The 14,651-nt window shown below is 39.6% G+C and overlaps 3 protein-coding genes across 5 annotated transcripts in view; all 3 read right to left on the bottom strand.

Annotated features, from left to right (window-relative positions):
• Window positions 1–8,189, bottom strand: part of slc10a7 (solute carrier family 10 member 7) — a 12,289-nt gene extending 4,100 nt beyond the window's left edge. Inside the window, exons 1-10 of one of the 3 annotated variants that reach the window (XM_026920296.3) lie at window positions 7,958–8,180; window positions 7,404–7,486; window positions 6,509–6,645; window positions 3,921–3,996; window positions 3,225–3,263; window positions 2,997–3,032; window positions 1,727–1,810; window positions 1,374–1,539; window positions 241–292; window positions 71–144 (exon numbers count right to left, since the gene is read on the bottom strand). In XM_026920296.3, coding sequence (XP_026776097.1) covers window positions 71–144; window positions 241–292; window positions 1,374–1,539; window positions 1,727–1,810; window positions 2,997–3,032; window positions 3,225–3,263; window positions 3,921–3,996; window positions 6,509–6,645; window positions 7,404–7,486; window positions 7,958–8,057 — 847 coding nt within the window. In that variant the 5' untranslated portion in view covers window positions 8,058–8,180. Of the gene's footprint in view, window positions 1–70; window positions 145–240; window positions 293–1,373; window positions 1,584–1,726; window positions 1,811–2,996; window positions 3,033–3,224; window positions 3,264–3,920; window positions 3,997–6,508; window positions 6,646–7,403; window positions 7,487–7,957 lie in introns of those variants that run through there. The other 2 variants (XM_026920295.3, XM_026920297.3) reach the window with 2 other exon arrangements.
• Window positions 8,190–9,217: 1,028 nt separating this feature from the next.
• On the bottom strand, window positions 9,218–11,351 carry LOC113530383 (epidermal differentiation-specific protein-like). Its single transcript, XM_034312172.2, has one exon. The coding sequence runs from the start codon at window positions 11,267–11,269 to the stop codon at window positions 10,250–10,252; it is 1,020 nt and encodes a 339-aa protein (XP_034168063.2). The 5' UTR covers window positions 11,270–11,351; the 3' UTR covers window positions 9,218–10,249.
• Window positions 11,352–11,894: 543 nt separating this feature from the next.
• LOC117599230 (epidermal differentiation-specific protein-like) lies at window positions 11,895–13,664 on the bottom strand. Its single transcript, XM_034311682.2, has one exon. It carries the CDS (start codon window positions 13,607–13,609, stop codon window positions 12,593–12,595), a length of 1,017 nt encoding a protein of 338 aa, XP_034167573.2. The 5' UTR covers window positions 13,610–13,664; the 3' UTR covers window positions 11,895–12,592.
• Between the last annotated feature and the right edge of the window lie 987 nt (window positions 13,665–14,651).

Raw genomic sequence — 14,651 nt, 5'->3', positions numbered from 1 at the left:
GTGTTTCTTGCCTTAATCATATTTCTGTTATCAGGACACTTCGCTGAACTGTACCGTAACTGTAACTCACCCAGCGTGAGGGATTTGTGTGTAGAGCAAAACAATATTGCTACAGAATCTGCTGCTGTGAAGCCTGAAGACTTCCTGCAAAGAGACGAACACCAAATGCATCAATGTGTGTGTGCGTGTGTATCAGTGATGAGGAATCGGTGTTTGTGTATATATGTGAGAACGTGTTACCTGGTAGACAAGAAGAAAGTCAGTAACATGAATGTGAGCTGAACAGTGAAAACTGCAGAAAGAGAAACGCAACGGGGTTTAAATGTACAAAATAATCAGATAAAATCAGATCATGTCAATAATTTATACACAATGTTTACAGGCACTTCATCACGGGATTAATGGAGAAACTGCACCTCTGTGTGAGTAGAGAGAGTAAGTAATCAAAATTTTGTCTATACACGTGACATCGCACCTCTACATTCGGTCTGCAACGTGGAAATAAAGCCAACGGAAGAAAAAGAGCGTGAGATTATAATCACACTGCAGTCTTGGGATACAGAGCGTCTGATATCTTTGGTACACTTTTCTGGTCACAAGCTTCAGGATCTTGTTGCAATCTGATTAGCTCTTCCCTGTATACGCAGTTTCCAGCAGGACAACAAACTTCTGCACGTCACGATATAATCACTGGACTGAAAAAATGTTTATGACATCCTGTCTTTAAACGTTATTAACGTTATTAAAGTTTAAAGTTTAGTTTGAAGTGTTCAGTGGTGAGTAAACTACCAGAAAATTCTGGTTCACTGGTCAAATGGCCTCTTTCTGTAAAAGTAGGTGGTTCTAATTTTCCTGAAACATACCGAAGCTAAGACGTCTGGCATTGTGAAAGTATTCGGAATGTAGAAATGTAGATTAGATTTTGTCAGATGTTTTTCTGAGCATTCATATTACCTGTTGTCATGATTGTCATGATTTGTGTTTGTGTTCTCTGAGATGTTTATTACAATATAACTCATTTTCATATCGGAGAAATGAGTCTAACCACTGAGGCACCTCTTTACTAATGTTTCAGTGTAGTTCACCTTCATCAGGTTACAAATCGAACTTTCTGGAGTTTAACACTTTTCCACATGGAATCGTAGCTGCTGGATGCACGCTGGATTTTAAAAATAAGCAAACTTACTGAGTTCATAGTATTTACGCACAGAATTACTTTATCTTTACTGTCTTTCTTAAAATACTTCAAATCCAATATATCTAATAAAAGATATTGTAGAATGTGGTTTACATGACCAGATGAATAATCTGTTAACTGCAGAAATCAGACACACACACACACACTCACACACACATCTCTCTCATGTACTCACTGATGAAGATGATGATGAGGAGGCTGAGGTGGTCCAGCTCGATGTCGGGGTTGGAGAACGTGTCGCAGAACGTGGTGTAGATGATCATGAGCAGAACGATGCTGCTCACCGTGCCGAACGGAGGTTTCCTCCGCTCCAGCCACTCCCTCAGGAACTTCCTACACACCTGAACAGTGTTTTTGTCCCGTTAGTGTTGCCATGGTTCAGCGTCTTGTTCATGTTGGAACAAGATAGCAATACGGCAGAAAAAAACTGGAATATAGATTTGATTTATAGTCTGGAAATTATGGTAACAGAGCACACACACACACACCCTCTCTCACACACACACACTCACACACACTCACTTTTACCTGCCCAACTATAAGAGGGACAACTACAGTCATGAAGAGCTGAGAGAAGATGGAGGAGAACGGTACAGAGGAGGACGAGCCAAGCTAGAGCACAGGGAGAGACAGAGAACACACACACACAAACACACACACACAAACAATACAGATTACGTTCCAGTTTATCAGCTAGCAGATGGGATATACCTAGTAAACTGTCATTCAAGTGTTCAAATTCCTTTGCATATGAATTTAAATGAATTCAGTTAATGTCTAAATGCTTTAAAAAAATATCGAAACCTAAAAACTCCAACCAGACAAAGAATATAAACTGAGACAATGTTCATATCAAATGAAAATTGTGTTGCTTTTTGTAATAAAATTTTGAGGCAACATAGTTTTATAATAAACTTCAATATTTAAAATCATTTTTTTATTTATTTAGCTTGCAGGTTGTCTGTAAAAATCCACCATCTTAAACCCTTCTTTATGAATATACATATATGTATTTTAATTTATACATAATTTATACTCCTTTAACACACAGTTGATCCGAATCCCAATCGTTTTTCTATTCACTGTATGTGTACACTACATAGGGTGTAACGGAATGGCGCTATAAAACCTCCACTCGACAGCCAGAGGGAAAAAGAGCGACTCAAATAAATGACTGCTGGAAATTGCTAGCTAAAGTAATATCGGAATATCAGTTTTAGGATATACATTGCAAATTTTTAAAAAAAGAATTAAGTACACATTTGATACACAATATGAAAATAAAATATCACACAGGCAAGACGTTAAAGAAACCTGTTCGGTGACTAAAATCAGTGTTTGAATGTGGAAGTTTATTTAAACTGTGTGAAGAATGTATATACAGTATAGAATTTCACACACACACCCTGTGTTAGATTGAGTGTGTGTTTACTTTGACTTATAGTTTGCTGTAACTGTAAAGTTGCACTAAATGACGTATTTGAACGTATCAGAACCTCCACCCAAAAAAAAAACCCATAAACAACATGATGCCAATGAAGGAGAATCATTTCAGAAAAACTATTTTAAAATATACATAATATAAAAGTTTTTATATTTCTATTCAATTACAGTAACATTTAATATTATTAATATTTAACAGAGACCTGCAGCACCTCAGAAAAACAGGGAGATGTAAAACAAAGCTGATTTTTGTGATGTACTCCAGGGGTTCTGAGTAAATAAACAGAATTAAATGAATGATCTGTGTGCATTTTTCATTTAAAGTCCTACGTGACTGATTCACAGCTTTACTCACGAACAGCAACAGCAGCAGCGGTGTGACGACGATCCCCTGCAGAACACACACACGCTTTAATACGGCCAAAAAATGTTTATTCTCTTATTTAGATTAAGAATAAATTTGAATCTGGCTTTCTGCCGTTTTAATTTTATCTCTGAAACTTGAATTTATTTATTTTAATGAACTGTATTTATTTTAATCGGCCATGTTTGGAGACCTAGATAGCTGATGATGAATTCTTACCAGGAAGCTTCCAAACGCCGAGTTGAAAATGGCTGCAGCCTGTAAAAACAACAGCATGCTGATTATCACACACTCGACCTCGCATTGCGGAGATGTGAGTTATGTTATGCAAGGAATAAAACACACCATGCCACGCGGTTGTAGGAAAATAATCAGTGACGGAGCGGTGTGATGAAGCGGAGTTACAGTTACCACCCTGAAGTGTTTTATTCCTCTTATACCACAGCAACAACCTACAACTGCAACTGTATATTTATTAAACAACGATACATCATGTGACATGTTTTTATCCATTTATAGTTACATTTCATGGTGTGGAACGTCTATGAAACAAGTTCCTGTTCTTATTTATGTTACAGCAGCTATAAACAGTCGTTCCCTCACCAGCATTGCTGTTTTCTCTCTCTTGATGTTAGTAAAACAAAAAAACGCAGCTTGTCATGTTACCGAGAAACCGCAAAGAAGCGTAAACTGGTCTGCATATCGGCGATGATGTGGAGCGTCCGGCGCACGAGTGAGCGAGACGTTACTATAGAACGAGCGCAATTTGCAGCAGCACTACTGAAAATCTGTAACACCTCATCAGACCAATCAGAACAGAGAACTCAGCAGCGCTGTGGTTTAAAAATGTTTTTAAGTAGTTTTGTTAAATAAAGATACTTCAATGAGTTGAAGAAATCATAACAGCTCTCTCACCTCGTTTCCCCCGACAGCTTTAGTGAGGATGACGGCAGAGGACACAGGAGGAGGCATACAGCCCACCGTCTGTAACCTGCACAAACACACAACACTCAACACTCAAAACACACCACTCAACACACACACCACTCAACACTCAAAACACACCACACAACACAACACACATACCACTGAACACACATCACTCAACACACACCACTCAACACAAACCACTCAACACTCAACACACACCACTCAACACACACACCACTCAACACTCAACACACACCACTGAACACTCAACACACACCACTCAACACACACACCACTCAACACTCAAAACACACCACACAACACAACACACATACCACTGAACACACATCACTCAACACACACCACTCAACACAAACCACTGAACACTCAACACACACCACTGAACACTCAACACACACCACTGAACACTCACCACTCAACACTCAACACACACCACTGAACACTCAACACACACCACACATCACTCAACACACACCACACATCATTCAACACACACCACACATCATTCAACACACACCACACATCATTCAACACACACCACACATCATTCAACACACAACACTCAACACACTCCACTGAACACTCAAAACACACCACACATCATTCAACACACAACACTCAACACACTCCACTGAACACTCAAAACACACCACACATCATTCAACACACAACACTCAACACACTCCACTGAACACTCAAAACACACCACACATCACTCAACACACAACACTCAACACACACCACTCAACACACACCACTCAACACTCAAAACACACCACACAACACTCAAAACACACCACACAACACACACAACACACCACTCAACACACACCACACAACACTCAACACACACCATTCGACACACACCACACTCCACTCAACACTCAAAACACACCACACAACACTCACCACTCAACACACACCACTCAACACTCAAAACACACCACTCAACACACACAACACACCACTCAACACACACCATTCGACACACAACACTCAACACACAACACACTCCACTCAACACACACCACACACAACTCAACACTCAAAACACACCACACAACACTCAACACACACCACTCAACACACTCCACTCAACACACTCCACTCAACACACTCAACTCAACAGCGGTTCCTCAGTGATCGCGCTATATGTAAGTCATTGTGGGGGAAGGGTTTGGGAACATTCTGTGCTACCACACTGCTGCATCCGATTAGTGATCTAAGCTGTCAATCAAACATGCCACACTCATATGAATGCAGACAGCGCTTGGTTTCAGAAGAAATGTAATCATGTTGAAGCTGATGTATTTCTATCACATGCTTAAACCAAATGTAGTGCCTGAATTAGCTTCCAGGGTTCCTGGTTCCTGTTGGACTGGGACGGTCTGGTCTTGAACGCCAGGAAAGAGAGCTAACCGCGAACTAGAAAACAAACTCACTCTGGTGAAATAAGCAAGGTTCTATTGCTCTTATACCACAGCAATTTGCCAAGTATTACAATGCTTTATTAAAGAATGACACTTTTTTATCCATTTATAGTTACATTAATGTTGTCATCGTCAGTGAAACAAGTTATTTCCTGTTCTCATTTATGTTATAGCAGCTATAAACAGTCGTTCCTTCACCAGTCTCTCTCTTTCTCTCTCTCTTGAAGTTAATAAGACAAAAACTCAGCTTGTCATGTTACCGAGAGCTTTACCTCCGACACTGGAGACTCATTCCTTAAATGTTAAATAAACATCTCCTTACAGAAATCACTACCATATCAATGACTGACCGCAATTCAATTCCCTGTGTAGGCTGTTACCATGGAAACGATAACGTATTAGAACAAGCAGCTGTTATAGAAAATTAATCAACACCTTCCGACCAATCAGAATAGAGAATTCAACAGCACTACGGTATAACAATATTTATTCCTATTCAATGTAGGAATACACTTAATATTTTGGGTCTAAATAGTGTTTCAGATTACATCTGAGCAAAAGTCTTGTTAATTATAGAGACGATGCACTCGTACCAGCACCAGGATAATATCTGCTGCTCTTTTTAGAGCCATAGATGGACTACAGTCAGTAAGTGACTTATATCTGATAGAATGATCAACGTGTTTAGCTGCAAGGTACCTAATAAACTGGCAGTGTAAGTACTCTATATATTATACACACACACGTTATTAAGTATTATAAAAAAAAAAAAATGGCTACATTTGAATTCATGTCTCTACAGAGATAACTACAATGTTTGCCCACTTTAGAGAGACAGAGCAGCTCTGAGGGAACCTTGTGCTTCTCTACGTGAATGAATTCATACATTTGTACAAATTAAACCCCGTGAACTCCAGGAGGACGCGATGTAATGGAGCACAGCTACCTGCAGACAGAGAGGCCATTCAGACAGGTAGACACGGAGAAGGAGGAGGGGCAGAAGCTGGAAAGAGTGTCAGCGTGGCACTGACGAAGAGCTGAACAGCCCCAGAGATTGATTACATGAACACGTGCGTACGTGCGTGTGTGTGTGTGTGTGTGTGTGCGTGTGTGTGTGTATACCCTTTGAGAAGCCATTCATTAATAGCAGTGAGTGCCAGGACTTTGAGAAGAGCCCAGATGGCCACAGGGAAAAAGACCAGAGTGAACGTCTGAACAAACAGATGTAACTTCACGTGCATTAACGCACTCGCTAACTCCTGAGAGAGAGAGAGAGAGAGAGAGAGACACAGAGGGACAGAGTGAGCAAGAAAGAGAGAGAGAGTGACAGAGAGAGAGAGCAAGAGAGACAGAGAGCGAGAGAGAGAGACAGAGAGAGTGAGCGAGAGAGAGACAAAGAGAAAGAGCGAGAGAGAGAGTGAGAGAGAGACAGAGAGAGTGAGCGAGAGAAAGACAAAAAGATAGAGCGAGAGAGAGAGAGAGTGAGAGAGAGCGAGAGAGAGACAGAGAGAGAATCACATGTTTATTATACTTTACAGTGATAAATGCTACAGTGATAAATGCTACAGTGATAGATGCTAGCAAATGATGGCAAAATGTTCTGACGGTTACAGAGTGCTGACACTGGAGACTCCTTCCATAAAAGTTAAATAGACTTATCTCCTTACAGAAAGAAAACTTCACCATATCAACAATTACATTTTCAAAAAAAAAATCTTTTCACACAGAGCATCCGCTGTACACGTCCCTGTGAATGAGCTGTCACTATGGAAACGATAACGTATCAGAGCGAGCGCATTAATCCGAAATAAACCTGGGATTTGCAGTTGCTCTACTGTCAGGGCTGCTGTTATAGAAAATTAATCAAAACCTTCTGACCAATCACAATCCAGAATTCCAAAACTCTGGTATAACTGTGTACACTGTGCATTGTTTATACTGCCCACCCTCAGAGTCAACAAGTATACACCCTGTGAACACACACACACACACACACACACACACACACACGCCTTACCTCAGTCTTTAAGGACAGACCGCTGTTAAAGAAGATGGTTGACACTGCTATGTAGGTGATGGTGATCTCGGGCCGAAGAGGACCTGAAGGAGAGCAGTTGAGACAGACGATGAATAAACAATACGTCGTGATATTGAACCCACTCTGGAACCTCTTACAGGTCAATGCTGTGGCCAGGTGTACTTATCTGATTCAACTCATGAATATTAATGAGCACTGGGGTCTGCGTTATGAATATTCATGAGCAATAAGAGACAGCCAAAAAAAAGGCACAACAATTTAATAGTTATATTCTGAAATAATGTGTTTCACAAGACACTCATAAAAAATACTAATACTACTACTACTACTAATAATAATAATAACAATAACAATAATAATAAGAGTGAGAGTAAACAATTATTACTGAGTCAGAAACAAATCTGATCTTTCCGTTCAGTTGCATTTAAAGTCACAGTTTATTTACAGATTAATAATTAGTTATAAACCGGGGGAAAGTGTGAACACTTGATCCCGTGTAAAACCCGGGAATGATGAAACTCTCCCTCACTCACCTCCTTTCACCCCGACGGACGGCGCGAGCTTGGCCGAAGCGATCGCGAGCGCGATACCGACAATGAACCATTCCTTCCGCACGCGCGCTAACAGGCCCATACCGGAGGAGTCCCGTTACACCGCCGCCGGTCCTCACCAAACTCTCCCCCGGTCCCTCCGTAACCAACTGTGGAGCGTCGGTTTGACAACGGCTCGATCCCAAATCCCTTACTTCCTGACACATAGGTCACTACTTAGTCAGAATACGTCATTCACTCAAACCCTACGTAGTGCGCATTTAGAGGGAATGAGGAAGCTATTTGGGATTTGGCCGAGCTTTCAAAAACACTTCCGGACACATAAGCGAAGCGCCATCATTTACCGTAATAACCCGTATTACAGCGCAACGACCGTAATGCACCCAATATAAACCTCCCAAACGGGAATATTTGTATATCTGTTTGTTTGTTTTGCTGAGGACCAGTGTAGCGAAATAAAATATATTTTATTTTATATAAAATATATAGTGGTCTATGAAATAAAACGTTCCATAAATAAATAATTTGAAGTATTTATGATTGGTTTGTTATTGTCTGTTATTGACTATCGGGCGCTAGCGGCCGCTAATAACTAGCATGTTGTGTGGCTTCATCGAAATTTAAACTCTCAGTCTCATTGTACTTTAAAAGTTAAAAAACACAAACTTTAAAGTATATACGTATTATATGTTCGTATTTCTTTACTATTTCATTTCCATTTAATTTCCAAATTAGCTTCTTGTTTTGTCTGTGGTACTACGAGTGCTTGTTGCTAATTTATATTATACATTATGTTCAAGTTGAAGTCTTTATTTGTCACATAACAGAGAGTTATGGAGGGTCTAATAAGTTCCTGAGCTGTGCAAACAATATAAAGACAAAGACACATAAGACATAAAGTGCACAACAGTGCAGGGAAGATACTAAACATCTTTGTACAGCATGCACGTGTGTGTGTGTGTGTGTGTGTGTGTAAAACAGATGTGAAGCATGGCCTGGTCTCAAATTTGTGTAAAAAGCACATTGAGGACAGCTCCTTATAAATATAGTTAAATAGTTATAAATATATACAAAGATGGACTGAGACGTGACTCTACACACAGTCACAGAGACCCTCACAGTCATGACATGCTCGTCACGCACTGTTGCTTATTCAGGCGTCCAGACACAATGCAAAAACACATACACACACCTGTGATTGTATATTTTTGCTAATTGCACAAAAGATAAAAGCGAACAATAGAAAATGGAAATTTTTTTTATGAAACATCGATAAAACAGGTTAGTGAGAGAAAGGACTTTTTTGTTTGTTTGCACCCTTCATCCCTTACGTCTGCAAACGGACACAGACACACACACAGACTTTATTGTTTAGCTGTACATGAGCCGTGAGAAAGATTGTCCATTATACAAACATTTGGCCTTCATGAGTGTAGATTTTTCATTGACTTAAAGAATAAAAAACGCTAAAGCTGTCTGCGTGTTGATATCTAGAGAACAAATATCCCCATAAGTATTGGAATATGAGTTTTGAACTTGTGGCAACATTTGGCTGGACCCTACAGGGAAACAACTTTTCAAAAAAAATTACATTTAGTTTTTTATTTACTAAAACTAATACATGTAAAAGATTTCCTTTTGGTTACTGTGGTTAAGGTTTGGGTTAGATTTAGGGGCAGCGTAACATTAATTAGCTGCATTAATAATGTCAGTGAAAGTTCAGAGAAAGACAAGGATTCAGGATTAAACACACTCTTCAGACACTTTGAGATTATTAGGCTACAGTAGGAACTAAAACTAGTAAATGCATAATTCAAATAAGCTGAAACAGTAACTGAATCATATTACAGTGATACATACAGTATAAAAATCATGACTAAATCCCATCTCGATACACACTTATTCAACCTTTAAGCTACTGATTAATTTTCCCTTCATTATTCCTGTTTTTAAAATCAAGACATCATCATGAATAAAAGTGGATTTGGATATAAAAGAAGTTCAAAGCCGAACCAAAGTTACACAGCAAATGAGAAAGTTTAAACTGAAGAAAATGTAAAAGGCAAAACAAAACTTATATGAGATAAGATGACTGCTCTTTCTTATAACATGGACAGAGTATCTCTAAAACAAATTTAATACCACAGTGCTGTTGATTTCTCAATTCTGATTGGTCAAAAGCTGTTGATTAATTTTCTATAATACTTGTAACAGTAACTGTGCGTACACGACTCCGTTACTGATTTTTTTCCTATAACAGCATGACGGAGTGTTTTATCTCTTATGTGGCTGTATCTTCTCCTCCTTGAATTCAGTGGTAATAGAATTCCCATCCTCGCACCTGTACTCTCCATACTCGACTTTAGAGTGAAAGCCGGTGGTGATGGTCAGTTTGACCGGGACTGTAACGGCCACCTCCTTCCTCACCACGTTCACCGTTAGCTTGGTGCGAGGAGGAATGGTGGCTGGCAAGGAGACTCTGATGCTTTCATTTGTGGTTTTGGTGTTGCTGCTGCCCTTCTCCACGGCAAAGATGTTACTAACATTTAAGGTGTTCTCTATTCCAACACCAAACACTGTTATACCAAATTTGGTTCCCAAACCAATCTGTGTGGAATTGCTAAAGTTGAAACTCTCAGTGACAGATCCTGAATACGCTCTACTCAGCTCAGTGGTGAAGGTTTGTTTCTCTGATCCATAATTCACACCGGTGATGGAATCGATGATAACTTTTTTTATGTGTTCTTTCTTTTTGTCCCATTCAACTTCAGCTTTAACGGTGGGTTTGCCTGCTTTAAGAGGACGGATGTGGGTCAGACGGTTGTCGAACCAGTCGTACTTAGGCACATCACGACTAGCTCTGGCAACCCGGATATACCCACCTCTGTCTGTATGCTGATACAGAACCCAGGCTCCTCTCTGCACCTTGTGAGAAGATGCTTTATCGTTAAAAGTGCCGTGAAGCAAGTTGGTCTCACAGTTGAGGACGAGACTCCGGCCCTCGTAGTTTTCCTTTTCATACAGTGTGATCTGAGGATTATCCAGGTCGTCTGTCACCACCTCTAGTGAAGAAATGTTGTTATTGTAGTGCACGCTGGGATATTCTCCTTCCTCATAGACAGTCGGTTCGCCAGCGAAATCTGCACCTGTGTACGCCACCCATGGATTCCCAATGACCTTCAGAGCGGAGATGCAGTTATCAAAACTCACATTACTTAAATCGGGGACATCAGAGGTGAACTCTCTGCTGAGGCCCTGGAAGTTTTTATTTTCGTAGACGATGATCTTGTTCATGACTGAAGGAGTTTGCAGTTGGCTCAGAGACTCACAGGGAGTGCAGAAAGCAATGGGACTGAGAATCTGTGAAGATTGTTCAAGTTCCACCTTCTATATATAGCTGCTAGGTGGAGCGAAAAGGACGAACACACATAACCTGTAATACTTGTTCGTTACAATGGTGCACAGATGATGTTTATGGACATTTCAGACTCTCCTTATTACAGAGATGAGTTTTTACATGTCTGTAGTATCTCATGTCTCAGAGAAATTGCAGAGATCATATTTTAATTTAGAGGCTGAAAAAGGGAACCAATCCTCCTTCTGTGGATCACATTGTTATTAGATTAGATTTTTAAAGTTTTGAATAAAAAACACTCTGTGGCATTAGGGACTGCTAATAACTGGTTGTTTTAATGCCATACACACTTTTACTTGGAAAAAAAAAAACTTTGAGGTATTGACATATATCTTGGGGTTCGTTGAGCTAAAATCATCACTTAATTATATGGAATATTTTTGTTATCAAAAAATATAGCTCTTTAAAATGGACATTAGTGACAAAATCACACAGGTCTATCTATCTAGAACTGTATTTGGAAGTGTAGACTTTTCATAGACGAGACAAACACATATTTCACTTTTATTGATTTATTTATTCATTTATTTTTAATGTTAGAATAAAAATCATTGTATTATAGGATGTGCAATAATCAGGGCAGTAAGATCACATTAAATGCCTGCACATTGCTCGATCACTGTAGATTGTCTTTAACATTTTACACAGACAGAGAAAGATAAGGATTCAGGATTAAACACACTCTTCAGACACTTTGAGATTATTAGGCTACAGTAGGAACTAAAACTAGTAAATGCATAATTCAAATAAGCTGAAACAGTAACTGAATCATATTACAGTGATACATACAGTATAAAAATCATGACTAAATCCCATCTCGATACACACTTATTCAACCTTTAAGCTACTGATTAATTTTCCTTCATTATTCCTGTTTTTAAAATCAAGACATCATCATGAATAAAAGTGGATTTGGATATAAAAGAAATTCAAAGCCGAACCAAAGTTACACAGCAAATGAGAAAGTTTAAACTGAAGAAAATGTAAAAGGCAAAACAAAACTTATATGAGATAAGATGACTGCTCTTTCTTATAACATGGACAGAGTATCTCTAAAACAAATTTAATACCACAGTGCTGTTGATTTCTCAATTCTGATTGGTCAAAAGCTGTTGATTAATTTTCTATAATACTTGTAACAGTAACTGTGCGTACACGACTCCGTTACTGATTTTTTTCCTATAACAGCATGACGGAGTGTTTTATCCCTCATGTGGCTGTATCTTCTCCTCCTTGAATTCAGTGGTAATAGAATTCCCCCGCTCACACCTGTACTCTCCATACTCGACTTTAGATTGAAAGCCGGTGGTGATGGTCAGTTTGACCGGGACTGTAACGGCCACCTCCTTCCTCACCATGTTCACCGTTAGCTTGGTGCGAGGAGGAATGGCGGCTGGCAAGGAGACTCTGATGCTTTCATTTGTGGTTTTGGTGTTGCTGCTGCCCTTCTCCACGGCAAAGATGTTACTGGCATTTAAGGCGTTCTCTATTCCAACACCAACTTCTATCTCAAATTTGGTTCCCAAACCAATCTGTGTGGAATTGCTAAAGCTGAAACTCTCAAAGACAGGTCCTGAATACTCTCGACTCAGCTCAGTGGTGAAGGTTTGTTTCTCTGATCCATAATTCACACCGGTGATGGAATCGATGATAACTTTTTTTATGTGTTCTTTCTTTTTGTCCCATTCACCTTCAGCTTTAATGGTGGGTTTGCCTGCTTTAAGAGGACGGACGTAGCTCAGATGGTTATCGAACAAGTCATACTTAGGCACATCACGACTAGCTCTGGCCACCCGGATATACCCACCTCTGTCTGTATGCTGATACAGAACCCAGGCTCCTCTCTGCACCTTGTGAGAAGATGCTTTATCATTAAAAGTGCCGTAAACCAAGTTGGTCTCACAGTTGAGGACGAGGCTCTGGCCCTTGTAGTTTTCCTCTTCATACAGTGTGATCTGAGGATTGTCCAGGTCCTCTGTCACCACCTCTAGTGAAGAAAAGTCGTCATTATAGTGCACGCTGGGATATTCTCCTTCCTCATAGACAGTCGGTTCGCCAGCGAAATCTGCACCTGTGTACGCCACCCATGGATTCCCGATGACCTTCAGAGAGGAGATGCAATTATCAAAACTCACATTACTTAAATCGGGGACATCAGAGGTGAACTCTCTGCTGAGGCCCTGGAAGTTACAATCTTTGTAGACGATGATCTTGTTCATGACTGAAGGAGTTTGCAGTTGGCTCAGAGACTCACAGGAAGTGCAGAAAGTGATGAGACCGAGAATCTGTGAAGATTGTTCAAGTTCCACCTTCTATATATAGCTGCTCGTGGAGCGAAAAGGACAGACAGACATAACACGTAATACCTGACACAATTTGCAGCCACTTTCATATGTTTTGTCTTATATAATTATATACAGGGAGTAATTGAGTTTACAGTCAAACAGCCTGTTAAATACATCTTAAAATCATTACTGTTAAGTGTTTAAAAAAAACATTTTTAACCTGGTTATTTGGTATTTTCTTGGTTAGTAGAATAGTACCTGTCTCCTGAAATCCTGTAACCACTCTATATAGAGAACATTTTTGTGAATTTGCACCATTTGCATTGCACGAGATTTTAATAACGTCTACATCTCCTTATTAGGTAATGAACGCTTCAGTAGGTGGGTCTGTATAAGCTTAAGCAACTACTCTGCGCAGGAACACTTATTGATAGAATCACATAAAAACAGTGATTATTAAAATAAGTGCCGTAATTAATTTTATATTCTTTTATAGTCCAAAGCCAGGAAATGTATAAATTTCTAATATAAAATCTGTTCAGATTTACTAATAAAAGGTTTATACCTTCTGAGTAGTGTGATGTACATAAATAACAAATTTTGTGTGTGTTTTAATGTCATGTAAAAAAAAATATAGAGGGCAAAATTCCACCACACACTCTCACTGAATCCCTGCTCTGGTGTTACTAGTCGTAAGTGCCTTCCTACACACCTCTACATAGTCACTGTGAGATAGGCATGAGGCACACCTGCATCAGACGTGTGTCAGGCATATTACACTGTTGTGTTCCAGCAGATAAAAAGGTAAAAGGTAAAAATGGGTTAAAGTGTTCTTGCCTCTCACTGAGGGGAATTGACCACCTTCTTGGTTATTCTTGTTCATTTCATTCTCTCCTGTAGCTGTAGTTTTCAGTTTCTGTTGAAGGCCATGAACCCAATTCAGGAACAGCGATGAGTTAAATCTTACTAATGTCCC

The sequence above is a fragment of the Pangasianodon hypophthalmus genome, chromosome 16, assembly GCF_027358585.1.
Source record: "Pangasianodon hypophthalmus isolate fPanHyp1 chromosome 16, fPanHyp1.pri, whole genome shotgun sequence".
Taxonomy (NCBI): domain Eukaryota; kingdom Metazoa; phylum Chordata; class Actinopteri; order Siluriformes; family Pangasiidae; genus Pangasianodon; species Pangasianodon hypophthalmus.
The sequence above is the reverse complement of the archived record's forward strand: the minus strand, read 5'-3'. Positions and strand labels throughout refer to the sequence as shown.